At 33.9% G+C, this 23,909-nt stretch overlaps 2 protein-coding genes and 1 long non-coding RNA gene across 18 annotated transcripts in view; 1 reads left to right on the forward strand and 2 right to left on the reverse strand.

Annotated features, from left to right (window-relative positions):
• Positions 1-10,671, reverse strand: part of nprl3 (NPR3-like, GATOR1 complex subunit) — a 38,205-nt gene extending 27,534 nt beyond the window's left edge. For 6 of the 16 annotated variants that reach the window (XM_087243035.1, XM_087243032.1, XM_087243034.1 and 3 more), the window contains exons 1-5: positions 10,518-10,671; positions 10,059-10,255; positions 9,481-9,550; positions 5,465-5,503; positions 1,820-1,952 (exon numbers count right to left, since the gene is read on the reverse strand). In XM_087243035.1, the coding sequence (XP_087099161.1) occupies positions 1,820-1,952; positions 5,465-5,503; positions 9,481-9,550; positions 10,059-10,255; positions 10,518-10,546 (468 nt within the window). In that variant the 5' untranslated portion in view covers positions 10,547-10,671. Of the gene's footprint in view, positions 1-1,819; positions 2,670-2,721; positions 4,887-5,464; positions 5,504-9,480; positions 9,551-10,058 lie in introns of those variants that run through there. The other 10 variants (XM_087243040.1, XM_087243037.1, XM_087243039.1 and 7 more) reach the window with 6 other exon arrangements.
• A 1,929-nt stretch (positions 10,672-12,600) lies between these two features.
• On the forward strand, positions 12,601-21,352 carry LOC147846085 (uncharacterized). The gene is made up of 5 exons (XR_015481344.1): positions 12,601-12,807; positions 14,569-14,644; positions 20,882-21,005; positions 21,147-21,189; positions 21,279-21,352. It is a non-coding gene; the product is annotated as an uncharacterized LOC147846085 (long non-coding RNA).
• Positions 21,353-22,153: 801 nt separating this feature from the next.
• Positions 22,154-22,991, reverse strand: hbba2 (hemoglobin, beta adult 2). Its single transcript, NM_001003431.2, has 3 exons — positions 22,755-22,991; positions 22,450-22,672; positions 22,154-22,359 (listed from the first exon to the last, which is right to left on the reverse strand). Exons 1-3 carry the CDS (start codon positions 22,844-22,846, stop codon positions 22,231-22,233), a joined length of 444 nt encoding a protein of 147 aa, NP_001003431.2. The 5' UTR covers positions 22,847-22,991; the 3' UTR covers positions 22,154-22,230.
• Between the last annotated feature and the right edge of the window lie 918 nt (positions 22,992-23,909).

The following is a 23,909-nucleotide window of genomic DNA, read 5'->3' on the forward strand; positions in this document are numbered from 1 at the left end:
TAATTAACTAATGTTAACAACTTTGCATTTCATAATTTGTTAGTAAATGTTTAACTAATAGCTGAAGAAGATATTCATAATTAATTCATTTAAACACATTAACTAACATTAATATGATTTTAAAGTGTTAGCATGGTCTCCTAACACACTTTCTAACAGAAGGTGGAGCTGTTAGTCTGTGATCACATCAGCGGTCGGTGCCTCTGGAAAAAAGTCAGCTGCTCATCATTCATAGTTTCTTGACACCTACAGTAGTTTTCAACTAGACACTTAGAAGAAGAATAAATGGTCACTACATTCTTAAAAATTCAGTCTTACATCTTTTCCTTAATAGTAATATACAGAGAAGGTTATCAATCAAAGTTCTTAGGTCAGGTCAAAAAGTTAATTTGATAAAAATGTATAATTTTATCCAAATAAGATATATGACATTAAATACACTTATAATGCTACAAAAGAGTTCTGTTTTAAATTATCAAATGAATGCTGTTCTTTCTATTGCTTTGATTTTAGTTTAAGACATAAATGGATTTTAAAATGCATTACAAATGAAAACTTATTATGATTAATGAATAAAAATAACTAATTAAAGGTTTTCTAAATAAATTATACTTAAATAATCAAACATTGCATTTTGACAAATAAATATACACTAGTATAACAAACATGTTAAAATGGTACAAATTTACACATTATAAAATAATTTACACAAAAATATAAATAAGAGTCCTATATATATATATATATATATATATATATATATATATATATATATATATATATATATATATATATATATATATATATATTTATATACGAAAATATATTTATTAAATGGAATATATATATATATATATATATATATATATATATATATATTCTATTTATTTTTGTATGAATCTGTATACATAATTAAACAAAAAATTTAATTATACAAAAAACAACTGCAAAATTGATAAATAAGAAAGCTAGAAATTTTATTAAAATTTAATACATTTTTACTAACACAGTTAAATAAAATGCCTTTTTTACTTTGATTTCTTTAAATAAATGATGAAAAGTTGTATTAAAACAAACTAACAAGCATAAATTAAAACGTAACAAAAAGTATGTTAATAAAAATACAAAAAGTACGGTTAAAACAAACAAAAACAAATTAAAGTTAACACTTTAAATATCTACTAAATAAATATGTAAAGAAATAAAAAAAGAAAAAAATACAAAGAGTTTAATTCATCCATTCATTCATTCATTCATTCATTCATTCATCTTCTTGTCAGCTTAGTCCCTTTATTAATCCAGGTTCGCCACAGCGGAATGAACCGCCAACTTATCCAGCAAGTTTTTAACGCAGCGGATGCCCTTCCAGCCGCAACCCATCTCGGGACACATCAACACACACACTCATACACTACGGAAAATTTAGCCTACCCAATTCACCTGTACCGCATGTCTTTGGACTGTGGGGGAAACCGGAGCACCCTGAGGAAACCCACGCGAAAGCAGGGAGAACATGCAAACTCACAGAAACGCCAACTGAGCCGAGGATCGAACCAGCAACCTTCTTGCTGTTAGGCGACAGCACTATCTACTGCACCGCTGCTTCGCCCACAAAGAGTTTAATAGTAAAGCTTAATGGAAACTAAATAATGTCCAAGTAGGTCCATTTATTTTTTATCTTTATATTACTTTTTTAACAGTATATACTGGGTCTTTATAAAAGTTCCTTTGTGATTCCTTACATGGGTATAATCATATCTGAGGGTTGCCCATGAACTGCATTAACATTTCACAAGTAATGGTATATGTCTTGTCTTACCTGAATAGTATGAGGAGGCTGCAGTAAGGTTGGATGCCCAACGAATCGCACATTGTCTATTTTTAGTTCAAACTTCTTGCCGCACATATCAGACTTGGTGGCCAAGATGGTGGCAAGAATAATATCCGAAAACCTTATAGGGGAACAAAAAAAGAGCACTCAGATACGAGAAATGAAACTAAAAATAGTGTGTATAATCCCAGTGGAGGGTCCAATAAAGGCGCTCTAATCTACCAGGAAATGATGGTTTTACACTCTCAATAACCCATAGTTCTAGGGGATTTAGTAGGGATGGGTTACAGTACAAATAATTTGGACATTTGTCCTGATCTAAATACACCAATAATAACTAAAAGATGTGAATAAGTAAAATTGTGTGGTGATTGGATTCCTTTGGCAGAGTAATAAATCTATGCTGGCTCTTACTGCCCCCCTTTTTATATATGTTTCACCCACTTCAGTAACATACAGTGAGGCAAACCCCCCAGAAACCCGTGGCACACAATTAAGTGATCTGATCCAACGTATATTCTCATTCAGTGGTGGAAAAAAAATGAAGGGAAACAAACTTGAAATGGGTTGAGTTTGTGAACACTGCATAAACGCAGGCCCATTACCTGCATCACATTCAATTAAACGTCATCCATGATTGAAAGGTGATTCTCCCAAAATTCTGCATTTCAACGAATGGACTAAATTACGATTGTATTATTGGCAATGTTAGCATTAAGTACTCAGATCTGTTGCTGTGACTCAAGCTTATGCTAAGAGGGTTTGTTCACACTTGTGGTTCAGTTTTTTTGTTTAATTTGGTAAGGACCAGAAAATAACGTTATTTAGTTCAATTAGTGTCCACGCTGTCATTTGTAAAACCGAAACTTAGGATGTACACAAAAAAATATGCTTTAATTCCACTAATTTTTTGGACTTTGGGGAAACCAGAGTACCTGGAGAAAACTCATGCTAAAAATGGGGAGAACATGCAAACTTCACACAGAAACCCCAACTGCTCCAGCTGGGACTCGAACTAGCGACCTTCTTGCTGTAAGGCAACAGTGCTAACCAATGAGTCACCGTGCTGCCCTTCATTAATCTTCAGAACAAAAATTAAGATATTTTAAGATGATATCTGAGAGCTCTCTCATCCTCCATAAACACTAACAACCCTAACTGAGACCCAGAAAAGTTGCCAAAACCATTGACGAAATGTTTCATGTAACTTCAGAGGTTCAACTGTATTCATTCGAAGCTCCAAGCAACACTTTTGCGTGCCAAATAAACTGTAAAAACTACTTTGTTCACCAAATGCCTTCTATTTTAGATTAGGTTATGTATTTACTACGGGCAATTTGATTATTACATTTTGCACTGCTGACACCATTTTCGATGTGTCATACTGTCTGTAGCCACACAATGTATCTTTGGAGCTTTGTATGATTGCAGATGAACGATTAAAGTCAACGTTTTGACTTTAGATTTCATGTAAAATATCTTAATTTGTGTTCTGAAGATGAACAAAGGTCTCAAGGTTTTAAAATGGCATGATAGTGAGTAATAATTACTGAAAGAAATGTAATTTTGAGTGAACTAACCCTTTGAAGTTTGAAACAATGCTGTGTGCAGAGCTAAATGGACTTATAATTAAATCATAAGTTGTAAAGAGCATGTAACGTGTAAAAAAAAAAAAAAAAAGTAAAAACAAACATTGTTGGTTATAGCGCACATAAACAAAGTACATGAAAGGAGACTTATGACGTTTCTGCTGTCTGCCCTGCACAGTGATGTAAAACATTTTAACTATTTAACTATGACTTAAAAACTGGTCATCAAGTCTCGTTTTTGGTTTAAAGTCTTTATTGTCAGGTCCATATTGTCTGCTTATCTGAGTCAACCTGAACCTTAGTCTTCATTTTGGATGATAAATCTTTTCAACAGTTTCAGTTGACTTGATTGGTGCACTCCTCGGTTTGTGAACATAAAAGAGGATGTTTTAAAGAAAGCAGAAACCTGCAACCATTGACTTATGGAGTAAAAAAAACAAAGACTATGTGAGTCAATGGATACAGGTTTCCAGCTGTGTTTAAATATCATCTTTTGTGTTCAACAAAATAAATAAACTCATAAAGATGTGAAACAAGTAAAGATTAAATGTTGTCGAGTAAATGATGAGTAAATATCCATTATTCAATTAATTTTCCCTTTAAGTTCATTACACAAAGTGCCTGAAATTTTCGCATGTTAAAAATAAATACACAAATATATGTATAGAATTATCCTTGCTTCAAGTAAAAAGCTATTACTAGATGCTGGTATAAACCTAATCCACCACAAATTTGATGAAAAATATATTCAATATGGAGAAAATTACAAACAGTGTTCACAACCAAATAGATATATTTGTTGACTTTTGGTTTAAATGGATTGAGTACATCACTCCCATTCAACCTAATGTTTTTCTTCTATTGAGTTTTAAGACTTATTTTTACTGGTTATATTGCCTTATTCTTTATTCTCTTTTTTCTGTACATTGTTTTGATTAGGATAATGTAAAATAAGGCAAAGGGATATGTTCTGTTGCTGTTATGAAGAAATTTGTGTTTTCTATTTGGTCGCTGATTGGGGAATTTAAACCGTAAAAGTGACATATGTCTACTGATGCTGTGAATTGTATCTCTCTGCAATAAAAACTTAAATAAAAAAAATTATAATAAATTAATACAATCCTATTATGTCAATTACATTTACACACTGTCTCCAAAACTTTTTGTCCAGCAAAAAAAATCAGATACTTTTTTACCCCTTTATTTTATTTGAAAGGTGTTTAACCTTTATTGTATGCTGATTTTAATGCCTCAGTACTGGGAAACACCCTACACATTCACACAAGCACTCATACACTGCGGCTAATTTTGTTTACCCAATTCACCTATAGTGCATGTCTTTGGACTGTAAGGGAAACCAGAGCACCTGGAGGAAACCCACAGACACACGGGGAAAACATGCAAACTCCACACAGAAATGCCAACTGGCCCAGCAGGACTCGAACCAGCGACCTTCCTGCTGCGAGTTGACACACAATGTGTTTTTGAGCACCACACGATTGCAGTTGAACCACTAAAGCCAATGTTTTGACAGTTTTTCTGGACTTTGAGTCTCTTTGAGGACTCTGGTCTAATCTCTACTGAGAATTTGTGTTGTACCTTTGACATGTTGCCAGTCTCTGTTCAGGATTCATTCAATTCAATGGGTGACATTTGCTCTTTCTTTTTCTTTTTTCTTTTCTGCGTGAAGTCTTTGTTCTGTTCTGTATTGCTCTGCATTTTTTCCAATGCTTTCTGTACTTGACAAAATTTTAGAACAATGAATGTTTAAGAAAATTTCAGACTCAGTGTACAAAGAAATTCATTCCAAATAAAAGACAAACAGCGCACCAGTGTTTCTGTAACTCAAACCAAACCAAATAAGTGTGAACACACCCTTACACATAAATTACACAAGATTATTATTATTATTTTGCCATTTGAATGCATATATATGTGAACATCAGCATATATATGCCAGATAAATTACCAGGGAGAGAAAGTAAACAAAGATGGGGTGCTCTGGAGGAAGAAGAGGTGGTTTAAAATGGGGGTTTAATCTTACCCTGATACCAACTGTTCATCAGTTAGTGGACTTTGTTCTCTGAAATGGGAATGGGCCATAAAGAAAGAAAAAAAAGGAACAAACAAAATGGAAAAATGCAGCAGACACGTTTGCAGGATGCATCCCACAAGGGTGACAAAAACAAACCTCACTTTAAGATTTCAGACTGAGCGAATGGATTAAAATTAAAAAAAAGAAATCAGCATTACTGAAGACTGCCTTCTTTTATCATATTAAAGAGTCTCCTACAATAGGTTTATGCGATTTCAAGGTCCAGTCTGCTGTGATTGGTCTGCAGCCTACAGCACGCATCAGGAAACAAACACCCGTTAGAGCAGATATACACTGTGCAGTTTCGGTCTGATTTTGAGCCTACTCTAAATCAGCTTGGCCGTGCATCTTTTGTTGTGCTGTGCTCGTGCAGTGCACATTGGGGAATGTATATTAACACGTTAACCTCTCAAGATCGGCAATCACATGGTCAAATCACTTTTTGACTTATTATAATGTGTAAAATTATACATTGTGTTATGAGCACAACACATTATATTTTTAACTGTAACTTGCTGTTTAAAAAAGTGTATAAACATGATTATATTTACAGAAGATCTCTATGATGTTTACCACACTACTTTGAATATTTGGTCTGAAATTGCATGCAAGTAGAACTTCAAAATAGGGCTGCACGATAATGGGAAAATCTAACATTGTGATTATTTTTTATATTCTGCGATACATAATGCAATATGAATTCAATTTCACCAGATAAATTGAGCATCTCTATTTGGAAAGAATGTATAACGTTAGATCGATTGAGATGATTCTGCAGTGGGAGTGCATTTGCATAAAATCTACTAAACAATCTATAAAATGTTTGGGGTCTCTCTACATGTTTTTGATGTGGTCTGTGCTATTTGCAGTGCATTTCTGTATTTGCATGTGTTGTGAGTATTTTCACGAGCATGTTTAGTCAGAGATTGATGAATTAATGTTTACTATTTGCATCTCCATCAAATCTAATCAATGATCTATAAACTTTTTGGGGTCCCCAGACACACTTTGGTTGTGGTCTGGGCAATATTTTCATACGCAGCGATCTATAAAAACAATTAAGGAGAATGATACAACTGAAATAAAGAATTTTATCATGTCCCGAGTCTAACAGTATTCAAGTACATTAACTGAATGAGAAAAACAAAAAGGTCACAAGGTCACAAACTACATTTTCTTATACCTAAATGCTTTTAAAAATCATTATACAAATCACAGACATCAACAACACATGTAACTGATCAATTATATTACAAACTCAACATTGCATATCCTGCAATGTTACTATTGCCAATCATCACACTGCGTTATCGATGCTGTACAATATATTGCGCAGACCTGCTTTAAAACAATATTAACACTATAATTGACTGTGCAGGGTTCAACGCTAAGGACATTTTCTACTGGCCCGACTGGACCAGCAGTTCAGATTTTTACCGGCCCTGCCAAAATTTTCACTGGCCCCACCAAAATAAATAAATAAAAAATAGCTATTTATTTAGCCACATATTTTAAATAATGAGTCAAAAATAATGTTGTTGAATCTAGAATTTAAATATTTTTAAAATGTTAAAATATATAGCAGTAAAATACAGCAGTATGGAAAATGTGCAGGTATTTTATTGCTAAACAAAAAGTGGCTGACCTAAAAGTGATGGAAAATTATGCAAAACATCACTTCATTTTTTTCGTTGTGTTGCACCCATGTAAATATCTTTTTCCACAACGTTGGAAACAGACGTTTTCTTTTAGCCTCATAATTTGATGTTGTCGTCTCTTCACTGTCCTGGTTTTTACCAGGTTGTGAAAAAAATAACGTGCTAACAACAACCAATCAGATAAAAGGAACCAAAAAGCAATATGGGGTTCACGACTTTACAGAAAACGTAGCATTCTGAGACTTAAAAGCACAAATTGTTTCTCAGTTCTAAGACTGTATTTGCATACAATTGACATAGTAGCAGGCAAATAAAAATTTGATGACAAGGCAGCACTGGCCTGATCGGGCCAGTAACGATTCTCTTTACTGTCCCGAACATCTCTCATGCTGGCCCCGGGCCATCGGGCAGTCCTTATTGTTGAGCCCTGCTGTGAACAATGTTGTACTTTGATAATGTTAACTGCTAATACAATTTCCCTAATTATAATTCGCAAAGAATACTGATATAAAAGATTTGACTGAGTAGGTGAACATCTGAATTTGTGAATATGAAACCAACTTTACCCCTTCACAACAAATCTTTGCTCTTTCTAAAGAAAATCTGTGCTGCTTTATATTGCTTGCTTTTTAATATTTGACATACTCATTACACACTAAATAAATGTATACTATTCTATCAAGATTAATGAGAACTGTGGTGATATATACTAGTTAGGCATGGGCCGTTATAAGATTGTGACGTAAGACAACTTTGGATAAAAATATCAAGGTTACATAATAAAAAAAAACTTTTTCCCAACATTGAACACAATATATTTTATTTTAAGAAACATTTTAAATATTTTGGAAGAGTAGATTTTGATGTGAAGTGTCCTTTTCTGCTGGAGATACTGTGACCCTATACTGGGGTCATAAAAAAAAATTCTACATATACCGAAGTGAAGCATTTAACCAAGGATCTGAGAATCCTGGTAGCAAACTTATGTGTGTGTTGTTTTAGCAAAACATTCATTTGTGTTGTGTTTTATTTTCATTTGTTTTCATTCATTTATTCTTCATTTAATTATTTTCACTCATTCATTTTCTTTTCGGCTTAGTCCCTTTAATAATCTGGGGTTGCCACAGCGTAATGTACCGCCAACTTATCCAGCATGTTTTACGCAGAGGATGCCCTTCCAGCTGCAACCCATCTCAGGAAAAACATCCATACACACTCATTCAAACACATACACTACGGACAATTTAGCCAACCCAATTCACCTGTACCACATGTCTTTGGACTGTGGGGAAACCGGAGTATCAGGAGGAAACCCACGCGAAAGCAGGGAGAACATGCCAACTCCACACAGAAACGCCAACTGACCTAGTCGAGCATCCAGTGACCTAAGGCGACAGCGCAACTACTAAACCACTATAAGGCGACGGCGCCACCTACTCCGCCACCGCGTCGCCCATTTAATTATTTTATTTAATCATGTGATTAATAGTCATTTATATAATTAGCATTATATCATTTTATTGATCAATAAATAATGATTTAATTATTTTTTGTCATTTTATTATGTTTTTATATTTTATTATTTTCCCATCATTATTACTTCATTATTATTTCCATTTTTCCATATTGTTATAATCTTATGACTGTGTGGATTCAAGTGACACTTGTTTTCATGAGTAAGAGATAGAGAATGTCTCCATTTCAGGGTCTGTATTGTCTCTGGACAATATTGTGAAACAGTAATTTTCCTCTGCTGTTGCTTGTGGTATTATAACACTTGTTGGATTCATCCTGGTAAGATAAAGTTTGAGCATTGAATCATAAGCAAACTAAATTTATTCAATAAACTCTGCTCTTTCTTTATCATCATTACTTCATCTCCTGCTTCCGCTCCTCTCTTTCTCAGTTAACTCCTATATTGATAGGAGACTTTTAATTCAGTTGAATACTGGTTAACAAGTTTAGATATTGAAAACTTTGCTGACTTGTTGTCCAGATACCTAGAGAAACAGACATTTTTTTTACAAGATTTGGCATCTGGGACTGGATCTTATTTATCTGGCATGTAGATGGTCCAACAGTAGGAACAATAAATCATAAAATTCTGTCGGTTTTGAAAAAGCTTGACTTTTCCAACCTGTGGTAAACCTTGAAACCGCTTATCGTCCTATGCCAAATACTAGTGATTTATTAACATGCCATTTGGGTTGACTCCATGCAAAAAAGGACACTGTATTTGAAATATACAATTTTAAAAATATATAGAAATATGTCAAAATACATAAAGGAATCTGCCTTGTATTGTACCTTGAATCACCATCCTGGTCCTCTGTAGAGTCGCCTGAGGTATTCAACACATATGGACTCCGCTGTTTTGCTTTGATAAAAAAAAAAGTACATTTTTTTTTACACAATACATTTGAAAACTAGAAAATAAGCAGTACCTCTTCTAAATAAAATAACTCTTGTATAATCTGCAAATAATATTTCAAACTGTGAATTTCTTGCATCTTCTGTAAACAAGTTTTATATTCACGCGTTCAGACTTTTTCCTTAACAATATAATTTCAATAATTTTTTTTGCCAAATTCTGAATGGTGAAATCAGATCAGCAGCCAATGAGTATCAACGTACAACATTGTTCACAGTCAAATAAATAGTGCTAGTGTTGTTTTTAAGTCATATTTGCTTGTGATTTCAACCCAATATTCAAAGTACCATGGTAAATAATAAAGGGGGCATGTCACAAATTGTCACTGAATGAATGTGTGAACCGAAAACCAATTTTACCTCAATAACCTTAATCAAGTTTGGTTTTTGACCCTAAGAAAACGTTTGGGCACCCCTGCAATAGATGAAGCAGGAATAACGTTAACGTTACTTACATGTAGCAGAGGACGTGTTTTCGGATGCTCTCTGGAACGGGTATCGGAAGAGCAGTTTATTTCCTCGGCTGCCAGAACTTACTAATATCACACTGATGGGACTTGTTTTTTCCCCATTGGGCTGCAGGCTGGACTCGGATTGTTTCCACATCGGCTTTGGGTCTGAGTTTAAATCTGCTGTCCACTGCTTGTACATCCTTTTGTGAAATACTTATGTTATGTCAAGGGAATTAAAGCTAAAACTGTGACTTTATATGATAAGATTGGTTAACTTAGGTGTGGTTGGTTAAATGTTTGATCTGCATTAGAGTTTATGAGTATGAGAAACCCGGTACATTTGATGAAGTGCATTACTGATAACCTAAATGAGTGGTTGATAAATAACAAATTCTGTTAGCCTGCTGGCTAACGTTAGCCAAAATCAGCAACAAAATAACCACACGCAACGTTATCATTTACCAGATCGTAGCCCAAATTGTTTTATCCATCAGTCAACGGCTGGCTAAATATGTTGATTTTACTGTGATCTCAATCTGACAGTGAAAAAATAGCACTGACAGCAAAACGTCAGTTCTTTCTATGGTTCTTTCTAAAACACAACAGCACAGTGTTTGGTGTTACTCTACGTGCACCGTAGAAGTACAAATGACGTGCTGCAATAGTTCCGCTTCTCTCTGAATGAGTCGTCCCTCGCCATCAAAATGCATTTTGTGCATATTTTACTGCGTAATATTTTATGTTGTCTGCTAAAGATGTTAACAGTGACACAGTGAGTGTGCGTGTGTGTGTGTGTGTGTGCATATATGTAAATATAATATAGGAAATTGCCAATTTTATACACACACACACACACACACACACACACACACACGTGTGTGTGTGTGTGCGTGTGTGTGCGTGTGTGTGTGTGAAACAATCTATAAAAATAATAGCAAAGTGAGCTTTTTAAGCTAAAAATAATTACTTTAGGCCACTTTACATTTTTAATTCAATCAGTTTGCTTGTTTGTTTTTTTTTACAAGTAAAGTTAACTTGTTGTATTTTACAATGTATGACTTTAATGCATAGAAAAAGAGAAACAATGAAAAATCTCACTTTTACTCACTCTGGTGTAGAGTTTCTGGCACCCTAGATTAAAACTACTCACAAAAAAAAATAACTTAAAATAACCCAGACTGAATATAGGTAAATTCACAGCACATTCTGCATTTCTGGATGCATTAGGGTGGGATTTTATAGGATGTGAATCTGATGTGAATTTAGTGTGAGAAGATTACATAAATTCATATAAACTAACAGTGTTCTCAAACATTTTACACCAATTACCAATTCAGAAACTATTTCGTTGAAATATTTAAATAATTTTCACCACAAAATATAGTAGACCTAATATTTAGCTCGATGCACCATTGATTGTTAAAAAAAAAAAAAAAAAAAAAAAACTTTTCACAGTTCAAAAAGTTGCAAAAAGAATATATATTGTTGGCCATTTTAAACATTATTTGGACAATGAAACCGCACTGTTCTTAATTAAATACAAAAAAACGTAAATGATTATGTAAATAAATGCTGTAGGCTATTAAAAAATTTAATAAAACTGTAACTGGTGAAATCACAAACTAAATGACGTTAAATAACTTGTTGCGTGAGGTTTTTATGTGACCATTTAGAACTCATCGCCTCATTAAGGTCATACAAGGGCCTTGCTCATTTAATGAAATGCCATTTGTCATTTGAAGCGATTGTTAAAAAACAGTACCAAAGTTTTAAGTTGAAAACAAATGCATTTACGACCTAAAGTGTAGTAATAAAAATACAAGAAATATTTTTCAGTCAAAAAAAGAATCACTCCAAGGGGGAATTTCTTTAGAACTCTCTAACAGATCAAATTAATAAGAAAAGGTGTTTTTACCCTACAAATTCTGTGTTCCCAACAAAGTTAAAGTTATAAAACACTTAAAAGTGTTACACATACCCCACAAACGAGATTGTATCTAAATTTGGTAATAATTCCTAATTCAAATTCTGTCTTCTGTAACTCAAGTATCAAACCGTTTTTGTCGAATGTCCACGTTAAAGTGTTTTGGTCTGATTTATATCGTTTTTTTTTCTTTCTTTCTTTAAATCAAAATGTAAGTTTAACATCGATTTTTCCATGTTTAATATAATTTGTTACTTTTCTTATGACAAGCATAATTTATAGGCAATTTGTTTATTTTATTGGGTAAATATGCTTAAATGTAAATTGTCTTCATCATTACATAATTTGCAGAATTTTCTGTAAACTGACTTTGACTTAAACAGTTTAATTACTACATTAAAAAATGTTTACAGCAAACAAAGTGTAAAAACTGTGACATTTTATAAGTACTTTTAAAAGTTTTGCATCTGTACCCTGTTTTTTATTTTAGTATTATTTTTAATAATTTATATATTTCCTTGTTTATTATTGTATTTGATGTCATCCGTTGTTCTGGTTAAAACACAATCGTAAACAAATAAATATAAATAAATAAACTCATCCTCTTAATGTTTCATAACAACACTTAAAGTTTGTCACGTGATATATTTATTTTTCAACGAATATTGACAAACACGTCCTTACAATGTGGATAACTGCACTTCGTTGTTTAAACAGCTTAATAATGACTACATTTTTGATCTATGAGTTATGGGAGCTGCCTGATCTGGCGTTGCAGAGGGACTTCATCAAATTCATCAACTTCCCCTGGATTAACGTTACATGAAAGTACGTGGCTGTTTAGCTGGGATAAGAACAGTTAAGGCTGTAAAAGTGTGTATCTGATGTAAATAAACATGTCCGATTATCCGATTATGTGTAAACACTGAAAAAGAAGCAGATTTGTATTTAGCCAATGATCACGTGACATGCTAAACGTGCGGTGGGATCGTACCTTATATAATATAATAGCCTATATATATATACTCAACTCAGAAACTATATGCATGCACGCGCACACACACACACACACACACACACACACACACACACACACACACATATATATATATATATATATATATATATATATATATATATATATATATATATATATATATATATATATATATATATATATAGAGCAACTCTTTCTAAAATATCTTCAACCTACATTGCATATAGGGCTGCACAATATATCAGAGAATTATCAAACTTGCAGTTGTGTGCAATATACACAACACAATGACTTACATTTATATTTAAGAATTTAGCAGATGCTTTTATCCAAAGCGACTTAGACCCATAAACACACCAAGAGCAGCGGGCTGCCTGGAGCAGTTGGTGGTTTGCTGCCTTGATTGATGAGATTTCTGTTAATCACTCCCACCACCTAATCATTGCTGGTCCCAGGACTCAAACCTCCGACATTTTGATAACAAATCTGCCCTAAATTTGCAATTAATTAGATATTTAATTTATCTTTCTGTATCTGCCATTTTGTACACCACCTAAAATACATTTCAGCACATCAGGAGATGTTGCATGTCAACATGCACTTCTGAAACCAAGCAGTGTAGGCATGCTAGTTTTCAGGACAAACATGTAAAGATTTTAGTATTTATTCTGAAATATGACCATGTATGCAAGCCGAGGTTAAGAAAGCATTAAGACAACATGGAAGTGTCTTGACTCTTTCATATTTTGTTGTTGTTGTTTTTGTTGTTTGTTTGTTTTCCTGGTTGTTTTAATGTTTTCAGGTAGAGCAAAGTGGTGATGACCTTTATTTATTTTATTTATTTATTTTATTTGCATTGTTAAAATGTGGTTTGTTTTCAACTAGGCTGGTTGGCTGGTTTTAGCTGGTCGACCAGGCTGGTTTTAGAGGGGTTTTGGTCACTTCCAGGCTGGTTTCCAGCCATTTCCAGCCTGGTCTTAGCTAGTCATGCTGGGAGATGACCAGCTAAAACCAGCTTGACCAGCCTAGCCAGGCTGGGAGCCCAGCCAAAAACAGCTATGTCCTGCTTAAACCAGGCTGGTCAAGCTGGGTTTAGCTGGATTTAGCTGGTCATTTACCAGCCTGACCAGCTAAGACCAGGCTGGAAATGACTGGAAACCAGCCTGGAAATGGCCAAAACCCCTCTAAAACCAGCCTGATCGACCAGCTAAAACCAGCCAACCAGCCAAGGCTGGTTTAAGCTGGATTTTCCAGCAGGGTAAATCATTCTGTTCCCTTTCAGTTCCCTTTTACAAAAGGAGGTTACAGTCATGCTTTCTTTTTAAATAACATGTTGTTGTTGTTGTTGTTGTTGTTTTTTTTTAATAACATCACTTACTGTATATTGTATTATTTAGAATGTTATTGCATAACACATTTTCTACAATAGCACACAACCCTAATTGTAAGCGTGAATGTCCTCAGCATGAACAGTATAGTGCGGGTAAATGGAAAATCTTTTAAATTTTTCAGACAAAACTAACTTCCCAGCAAGTAAAACACAAAATGTAATTAATCAATAACTAATTTCAATCATTGATTCTTGCTTACAGAACAGCCACTGGCTCTTCACACTCTTACCTCCACCTGCTTCTGAAAGTCTACATCCTGTCCAGGAGCCTCCAGTCAGTAAGTGAGCGTCGTCGTTTAATATCATGTGAGGCTGGCTCTTAATCACTTTCCAGAATCACTTGTAAGAACACCAACTGGAAACTCATCTTTTCCATGAGCAATTGAATACATTAGATATAAAAAGAATAAAATTCCTCTAAATTTTTCTATAAGCAATATCACTAATGTTAGAGCACCTTTTCCAGGCCAGATAAATACGATCCAGCCCCAGACGCCAGATCTTGTCAGAAAATGTCTGTTTCTCCAGTTATCTGGACAAAAAGTCAGCAGAGTTTGCAATACCTAACCCTGTTAACCAGTATTTAACTGAATTAACAGTCTGCTACCAATATAGCAGTTAACTGAGAAAACCAGAGAGGAGCGGAAGCAGGAGATGAGGTTATGATGATAAAGAAAGAGCAGAGTTTATTGAATAAATTAGTTGCGTGTGTTTCAATGCTCAGACTTCGTGTGACCAGGATGAATCCAACAAGTGTTATTATACCACAAGCAACAGCAGAGGAAAATTACTGCCTCACAATATTGTCCAGAGACAATACAGACCCTGAAATGGAGACATTCTCTTATCTCTTAGGCCCCGTTTACACTAGTGCGTTTTAGTTTGAAAACGCATAAGTTTTGCTACGGTTACGCCATCCGTCCACACTACGCCGGAGTTCTCGAGCGCCGAAAACGGAGCGTTTCGAAAACGCTGGAGAGGCCGTTTTCATTCTAAAACGCTGCAGCTCCGTCTCAGTGTGGATGGGGAAAGACGGAGATATCTGAAAACGGAGGCGGGGCTGCAGACATTCGCCTCTCTGATTGGGGCTTTTCCTCAATATTAAGTAGCCTAACACACAGTTCAGTCCTGAATCTTCTCCGTGTAAGTTCAGACTTCGCAAGTTTGATCAAGGCTGCATCTCTTCTTCTCAGTTTGATATGGAAAACATACCGAGGACCAGCGTCAATCTTCACAGGGAACAGTGTACTTTATAACTTCATTCACATCACCTTGGCTACGTTGTTTCACTTTCTCAACAATAAAATGTAAACTTGATATAAGGAACTGCCTATTTTTATTTTAATATTAACAACTAAACAGACAGCAGAAATGTTGAGGCGTCGTGCTGCATATATGAGCGTCATCTTCACTGTGTGCATATTTATAACAAAACGGAGCCGATAACAACTGCCTCCTTTCAATTTCAGTGAAAATACGAAACACACCCTCTCTTTTGCTGAATATCAGTTTTAATAATCGATAATGGCCATTATAAAAGTATAACATACAATAAGTTTATACATTATAGGAAATAAAGGCAAGCGATCAGTCAATATACAGAATGTAGGCTACGTGCTTACATTAATCATTAACTTATCTTTGCGCTCAGCCAAAACACGTTACCTGAGAACAAGTAATAGATTCCAGTGACCAAAGTCAGGGAATATGTCGTTAGATAAAGACAACAAGATGAATGAAATATCACGTTTTATAAATATAGTGAGATTAGATCCAGCGGGAGATGCTTGATGAGAAGTCCGACTAGCAGAGCTCTCATCTGGGTAGATGGGCTCCAGCGATTGCCAAAGTGTGTGTGTGTGGTCACGTGATGTGCGTTTTCAGCGTTTTGGTGTGGACGGAGAGCAGTTCAGAAACGCTGGGTAAAACGCGAGTGTGGACGCGGATCGTTTTCATTCTAAAACGCCGTTTTAAAACTAATACGCACTAGTGTAAACGGGGCCTTACTCATGCAAACAAGTATCACTTGAATCCACACAGTCATAAGATTATAACAATATGGAAAAATGGAAATAATAATGAAGCAATAATTATAGGAAAATAATAACAATAAAGTATAGGCACGTAATAAAATGACAAATAATAATCAATAATAATAATCAAATCATTAACTAATGATCAATAAAATTATAAAATGGTAATTATATAAATGACTAATGATCATATGATTAAATAAAATAATTAAATGTAGAATAAATGAATAAAAACAAATGAAAATAAAACACATCCCAAATGAATGGTTGCTTTCTTGAAACAACAAACACACATAAGTTAACAACAAGGATTCTCAGATCCTTAGATAGATTCTTCACTAAGTAGCACTTCTTGTGTGCATTGCCTCTTCATGTTGATTCACTTTTTGTCCAGGAAACAAACCCTATTGATAACCCTGTTTTAACATTAAAAATCCTTAATGACCCATTACCTTCTTAAAAGCAAACAAGAATTTAAAATGATGCTGTTTTGATACAGAACAATTATTACATGTAAACCATTAATAGTTGTAAAATCACAGAGTACGCATATTTAGGCATCACAATTGATGACATTAAAATTGAAGCAAACACTAGTATGATTAGGGGGGAAATTCTTCAAAGTTTGTGCTTTAAGGGAACTTTTTAGTGGATGTTGCTGTTATGAAGATGTTTTGTACTTGAATCTGAAAATTTTCTATTATTTGTTGGTATTGGGACTTGAATGTAAAGAACATGGGCAAGTTGAACAGTATCGTTTAAATGTGCAGGAGGATGTGGGCTGATTTAAGCAATATCACACAACTGCCTCTTTAATGATGTCACAGACTGTTCTACATATTTTTAGTTAGAGGATACTTGATATTTTTACATTACATGACCTCTAACAAACTGCAGCTTGATAGAACTTAACAGAATCGACACCTTAATTGATTGCTTTGTTTATAGTTTCCAACGAACTGAATCATCATTGAATTTAGGCAGAGATCTTCACAAGACTTCAGAAGTAGCGGCTTGTGAGAACAGCCACAATTACAGACAAATGTTTCTGCTACACTGACTGGATAGTGGGGTTGAAAGCGGGTCCAAAATTGGTTTCGATGACAATGGTCGGGCAGCTGCTTGAACAAAAAAAATAAGCATTTATTAGGTCACAGTAGTCTCTTTCCCATAAAACAATTGAAATGCATACATGCAAAGTCTTTTTTCAAATACATCAAGGAATGTGTTATGCAAATTAAAATAAACTAAACAAACCCTAAATAAACCTTAAATAAACCTTGCCAGGGTCTGCGATCCAGTTTCATCAATGTTGATTTTGACACTTGCAATAGTCAGAATCTGACAACTGCACCATCATGATTACTATAAAATTAGTAAAAGCACCAAAATCACGAAATGTTGATTCCAGTGTGCTATATTGTCAGGAAAAGAATCAATGCTTTATGTAGTGATTTTGTCCAAATCCAAACTCAGACCTCAGAAGAAGCTGCTTATTAACCAATTTGTAGAGTGTTACAAAAAAGTGAACTGGAAAATGTCCAGAAATACAAAATTCGATTATCTTTATACTTTTGACAGATTAATCTGTGACAGCTGTATATTCTCAATTGTTATTTTTTTATATTTATGAAACGGATGTGAAAGTAAATAAAATCATCTAAAATCTAATTTATGTTTTATTTTGCGGCAGTGCAACTCTTTTAGCTTTATCTGGACACTCAGACGTGTTCCTCCCAAAATGTTGGTTCTTTGTTAAAAGTGATAACTGAATATGAATGCCCTGTTCTTTTTGATTTGTCACACCCTTTAGGTACCATCTGTTGTCCCCAAATGACCCTCAAGCATATCTCATGCAACTACAAATGCCTATAAAATATATATATTTTCTTCAATTCTCTACGTTAATGTTTTTGCCTATACAAAAACTCTTTATCAAAATATTCTAATAACCAATTTGATTCTTATAATGTGCAAAACATTTAAATATCTAAAAATAAAAACTAAATATATATAATAACCTAAAAAAACATAATAATAAAAAAATAAATAAAACTTTTTACTGTAGAAAATCTTTTGTGGATTTTTTTTTGTATTTTGAAGGTAAAAGTTAAAGGTTTTGTATGTGTTTTGATGTATGTTTTTTATGGAACCATAGAGGATGAGAATAATTAACTTTTATCTTAAAATTGTTGTTTATTGGCATCATTGGTTCCATAATGAGCATTTAGTATTCATGAAACCTTTAAAAGGTGTGCAAAAAATATGGCTTTGCATATGGCTTTTTTGGAACCCCTGTGTCAGTTTTTCAAAACAGTTGTTGATTTATAACGTTGCAAATATGAAAAAAGACATTCAATGCATTACTGTTTTCACCTAAAAATAAGTGATAAAAAATATTTTTGACATGATGTAAGATTAGACTGCATTTTGGTTAGCTATGACTTTTTTTGTTTTGTTTTTAAGGCTACCATAACACAGCTAAATATATAAGTATTTATGCATAAGATACATGTTTATATTCAAATAAATACAAACATTCACTATTTTGGGAGAAAATGATTCAGTGAATAAAAAATCATCTGCAGTTGTTGGCTGAAGTCTGAGAAGTGGAACTGTTGGGTGAGGCAGCAATAATTATAAAATTTACATTTAACACTCTGCTTTTGCAATACCAAGTGGAAGGGATCGGAAATGAGTTTTGACAGCTATAAGGATAAATCCGCCTTTTTGGAAATATGTGCACTAATTATTAACAGGCCTATATAAAAAGTTCATAAGTGTTTTTTTAATGCACAAGTCGTCTATTTTAAAATAAAAGTCGGTTAATCATAAGTACAGATATTAAATCCAAAACATGCTGGAATGATCACAGTGTTTAATATAAGGTCGTTAAGCTCTCTTTGCATTATATGTGAAATTTTATGTAATGACATCATTCTGATCAACGTTATTCTCAACGTTGTTTTCCCTGTTTTACTTAAATATTTGGAAGCTAATATTCATATTTGTCTAATTTTCAATAATATTTGCAAACGTTCATGTTTTGTATGGTGAAGAAGAAAAATCTTTGGTTCTAATAAATTTATTACAATAACCGCCAAATAGGAAATTAAAACGGTGAGAAATCACCTATAGGCCGATGCGTTGTTTATTTTTTAAATAGGCTAAACAAATAAGATGCCGAAACTTACTGCAAAGTTGCAAAGTTCTTTTTAAATTAGAATGCAGAAAAAATTAGCAATTAATTTTATTTGGACTATGTTTAATCCTCACAGATAAGTTTAGTTGCCTTAATTTGTTGAACTGTTCAATTTAAGCTTGGAATAAAATTAAAAATAGCTACTACGGATATCAAATTCCGAGTTCATATGAAGCATGCAACTCATTATGGTAGAATAGTAGTATGCATAATAATAATAATAATAATAATAATAATAATAATAATAATAAAACTCGTGTGATGTTTTGTAGTTTTAAGCCATATGAGTGGATTTTAATTGTGGACATAAGAAAAGCACTGATCGTTTATAACGAGGGAACACGTCTGCTATACACATTGAAAACATGGTTAAAATGTTTTTAGAAAGAGAGACTTGTTTGGCTTAAAGTAAAAAAAAAAAATGTATTAAAGTATATGTAGGTTGAATCGACTGTTACCCTGATGAAGGCAGTTGTTTGCCGAAACGAGTAGGCGCAGTTTTAGGAATAGCCACGTATTTTAAATATTTTTTCCACATTTTTTAAGAGCCTTGGACTGATTTTTGCTATTCATTCTAATCAATCCCTTACCCAAAGGTCACCGACACATTATTTAAGCTACATCTTAGTTCCTTTTGTTTGATTTAGGCATTTTATATATAGGTTGGTTTTGTTTGAATCAGGGTTGTTTCCACTTTCTTAATGTGCATTTATTAAATGTCTGCAAGGAAGAAACCCGCGAGTTAATTCCCATAAATAAATATTGTTTATATTATGCCATGCATGAATTAAGACCACTCACTCAAGGCATCCTATAAGACTTTTCTTTCACTCGAATACAGTCAAAGATATTTAGAGAAGTATTTTGGCGTTTGCAGCTGCAATGACAAAGGGCGTTTTGTTCGGTTTTTAATACTGAGTGTAAGCGCAGCAAGATTCACTTATGCTATAATAATTGTGCATGAAAAAAGATATCTGTTTGCTACGTCACAGAGGTTATTTTCGTAAAAAACGTAAAATAGTTTACTCGTAAGATCAGGCTGGGGATTCTATCTTCTGGTTATAGACTGCGAAAATACATTTTCACCCCCAGCACTAACACCAACATCAAAGTGTGCAATATAGAGCTCTTGAACTTAACGTGTCCTCAAACGCTCTGTTCGGGAAAAAGGGTGCATTAAAATATTAAAATCATGTTTAACTGGGGCAGAACAATGGCTATATAAGAATGTCGACTCGAGAAGTTTACTGGAGATTGCATCTTCTCGCCTTGTTTTCCAGCACCGAGAATTGTACTGACTGTAATCTCTGCCGGCTTCCAACTGGTAGCATCCGCTGTGTGAAGTATGTACCAGACTGCGGTTCGTTCCGGGACGACCCCTAAAGCAGGGAACTAAAGGAAAGTGTGAGTTAGTGAGATTTAACTGATAATTACTTATTAAATTGCTGTAAAATGAGGATGCCTTTAAAAGTTATGCATAAATACTTTTTATCAATTTAATTAACTTAATCAAATCAACATTTGTTATGACTACTTTGCATTTAGAACAGTTGGTTGGCCATAGTTTTTCAGGTAGCAATCCATGCGGGTAGGTCTTTTAAAGCATTTTAGAGATGTTGGCAAGTTCTTCTGGATTTATTTTGTCTCAGTTTGTTTTGTTTCTTTATGTCATTTCAGACAGATGATGATCAGATCAGATCTTTGTGAGGAGCACTGGCTGTTAGACTCCTTATTCAGGCAATAATATCATTGTAATTACAATTAATTACAATTACAAAAATAATGTTTTAAAATGTAAATAAAGTTTCAAATTGACATGAAAAAACACCTTAAACCTTATTTGGTGAAAATACTATAGTGGCCTAAGACGTTTGCACAGTAGTTTATCAAAGAGCTTGACCAGTAAAGTACAATTTTTAATAAAAATAAAAAAAACTATCAAAAATATTTTGCTGTTATTTTACTGAATGTGAAATAATGAAATATTTAAAAGCATAAAATTAACTTTCCTGCAACAACATTATAAACTGAAAAAGTTAAACTACTGTGTCTTTCTTTAAAAGTGCATCGTTATATTGGATTAACTGAAAAAAAGTAGTTTATTCTACTTGCCTTTAAGCAAAAAAAGAAACACGTTTTCGTGTCAGGTGACCACATGAAACAAGACTGCTAATGTGCTTTTCGGTTTTAATGTATTTCTAATGTGAGCTTGATTACCATCTTGCATGATATTTATAGTCAAACTGAATAGCATCAAGTAGTTTACTTGAATGAAAATAAAATAACCAGCAATAGCACAAACTGTGTATTTATTGTAGTTTAGTGCAAAGTAAAAGTTTACTTGGATTTTGATTTTAAGTTGAACCAGAGTAATTTAATTAATTCATCGTTTATAAAAACGACATTTTACCTTTGATGACTAATGTGTTTTTGTTTCCTGGCAGAATAAATATTTTGAGTAATATTTAATTAGATTTTTTTGTTTCATTATTTTGGAAAACTATGCACCATCTTTTCTAATGCGCGATAAACAAAATGACTCAGAATCCACACCTTGATTGATTGCTTTATTAATGATTAAAGCATTGAATCATCATTGAATTGAGGCAGAGATCTCGTGCACAGGAGTTCAGAAGTAGCGGCTTGTGAGAGCAGCCACAACTACTGACAAAAGTTTCTGCCAGGTTGACTGGACTGAGGGGTTGAAAGCGGGTCCAAAATTAGTCGCGATGACAATGCTCAGGCAGTCCGCCAACAGCTGCGTAAATAAAAAAAGAGCATATATTAGGCCCCAGTAGTCTGTATAGTAGTGTATTAAAATCGACACACTGAAAAAAGTATCATGTACCTTGAAGTTGTCTGGATCGACGTTGAGTTTCTCGCAGTGCAGCTGGCTGAGTTTGGCGTAAGTGGTTTTGATGTCATCCACGTTCTTGACAGCTTTCTCCAACGCTTTCAGCACAGTTTTGCCGTGTTCTGAAACTTTGGGGTTGCCCATGATTGCAGATGCACAGGATAGATCTCCAAATGCGCCAAAATACCTCTGAGTCCAGGGATAAACAACCAGCACCCTTTCACACGAAACAATTGAAATGCATACATGCAAAGTCTTTTCCAGTATAATAAAACGATGTGTTATGTATATTACATTACCTTGCCAAGGTCTGTGGTCCGATTTCATCGACGTTGATTTTGCTCCAGACACTCGCAATTGTTTTGCGCTCGGAATCTGACCACTGCACCATCGTGATTATCAATTTTTCTTCAAGCGAATGCTGAGCAAAGATAGGCTACGTGCGAGTGTATTTATACTCGCACTCTACGCCCTGAGGCGCTGATTGGTTATTATGGCGTATCTAATTCACACTTGGATCTGATCGTTACATTTTGAGAAGCTAAGTTAGATTTGCAGGAGCCCATTTTATAGGCTACCATAAAATATACGAATTCAATCACAAAAGGAATGTATGCAATGTTTTTGTCAAGAAAACAATCAGTGCTTTATGTTATGATTTTGTCAAAATACTAACTTGTGAATTATACAATTTAAAACAGCCTATAATCCAGTGTACAACAAAAACTGCCACGTCGTATATGAACAATTTCAATGACAACCGAGAATGCTCGGATGCTTCTTTTTTATATTTATTAAACGAACGTGAAATTAAATAAGCAATAAGCAAATACAGTTTTTATTTGAACCAGTGCCAACTCTTTTTGCTTTATCTGGACACTCAGACCCGTTCCTCCCATTTCAAAGTATTCTTAATTTCTTAAAATTGATGTACGTCCTGTTCTTTTTTTACTTGTCCCACCCTTTAGGTCGCACCTGCTGTCCCCAAATGACCCCGAATGGTCATTATAGCATCAGTGGTTAATGAACACTTAATATTCGTGGAACCTCTGAAATGCACAAAACATTTTTTTCACAATAGACAATTGACAAATGAGGGAAGTCAAGAATAGTTAATTGAAAAATCGAAAGGTTTCCATGTGAACAAAAGGACAGGTCTACCTCAAAGGCATCGCCAAAGAAACAAATGTTGCAAACTAAACGTAAAATAGTCAATTGTTCAAATAAATTGTTGGTACGTAAAACATTCAAATATATTCAATAAATGATTTACTGCTTTTCTTTTATAAAACTTATCGCAATGCTTAAGTAAATTAATTGTCAACAGTACGAGGTAATTTCTCTGAATTATTACAAATATGGATGTTTTAAAGAAAAGCCTTTAATTGCCCTATCATGAATTTTTTTTTTTATTGGATTTCTTAAATTCAAATGTTGCTAGTGAACACACTCAA

This window comes from Danio rerio, chromosome 3 (genome assembly GCF_052040795.2).
Source record: "Danio rerio strain M-AB ecotype USA chromosome 3, GRCz13ab, whole genome shotgun sequence".
Taxonomy (NCBI): Eukaryota; Metazoa; Chordata; class Actinopteri; order Cypriniformes; family Danionidae; genus Danio; species Danio rerio.

Coding starts and splice junctions, on each gene's coding strand:
- hbba2 (NM_001003431.2), bottom strand. CDS start 22,846: ATGGTGCAGTGGTCAGATTCCGAGCGCAAAACAATTGCGAGTGTCTGG. Junction 22,673..22,754: donor GGACCACAGACCTTGGCAAG/GTAATGTAATAT, acceptor TTCGTGTGAAAG/GGTGCTGGTTGTTTATCCCT. Junction 22,360..22,449: donor TCGATCCAGACAACTTCAAG/GTACATGATACT, acceptor TTATTTACGCAG/CTGTTGGCGGACTGCCTGAG.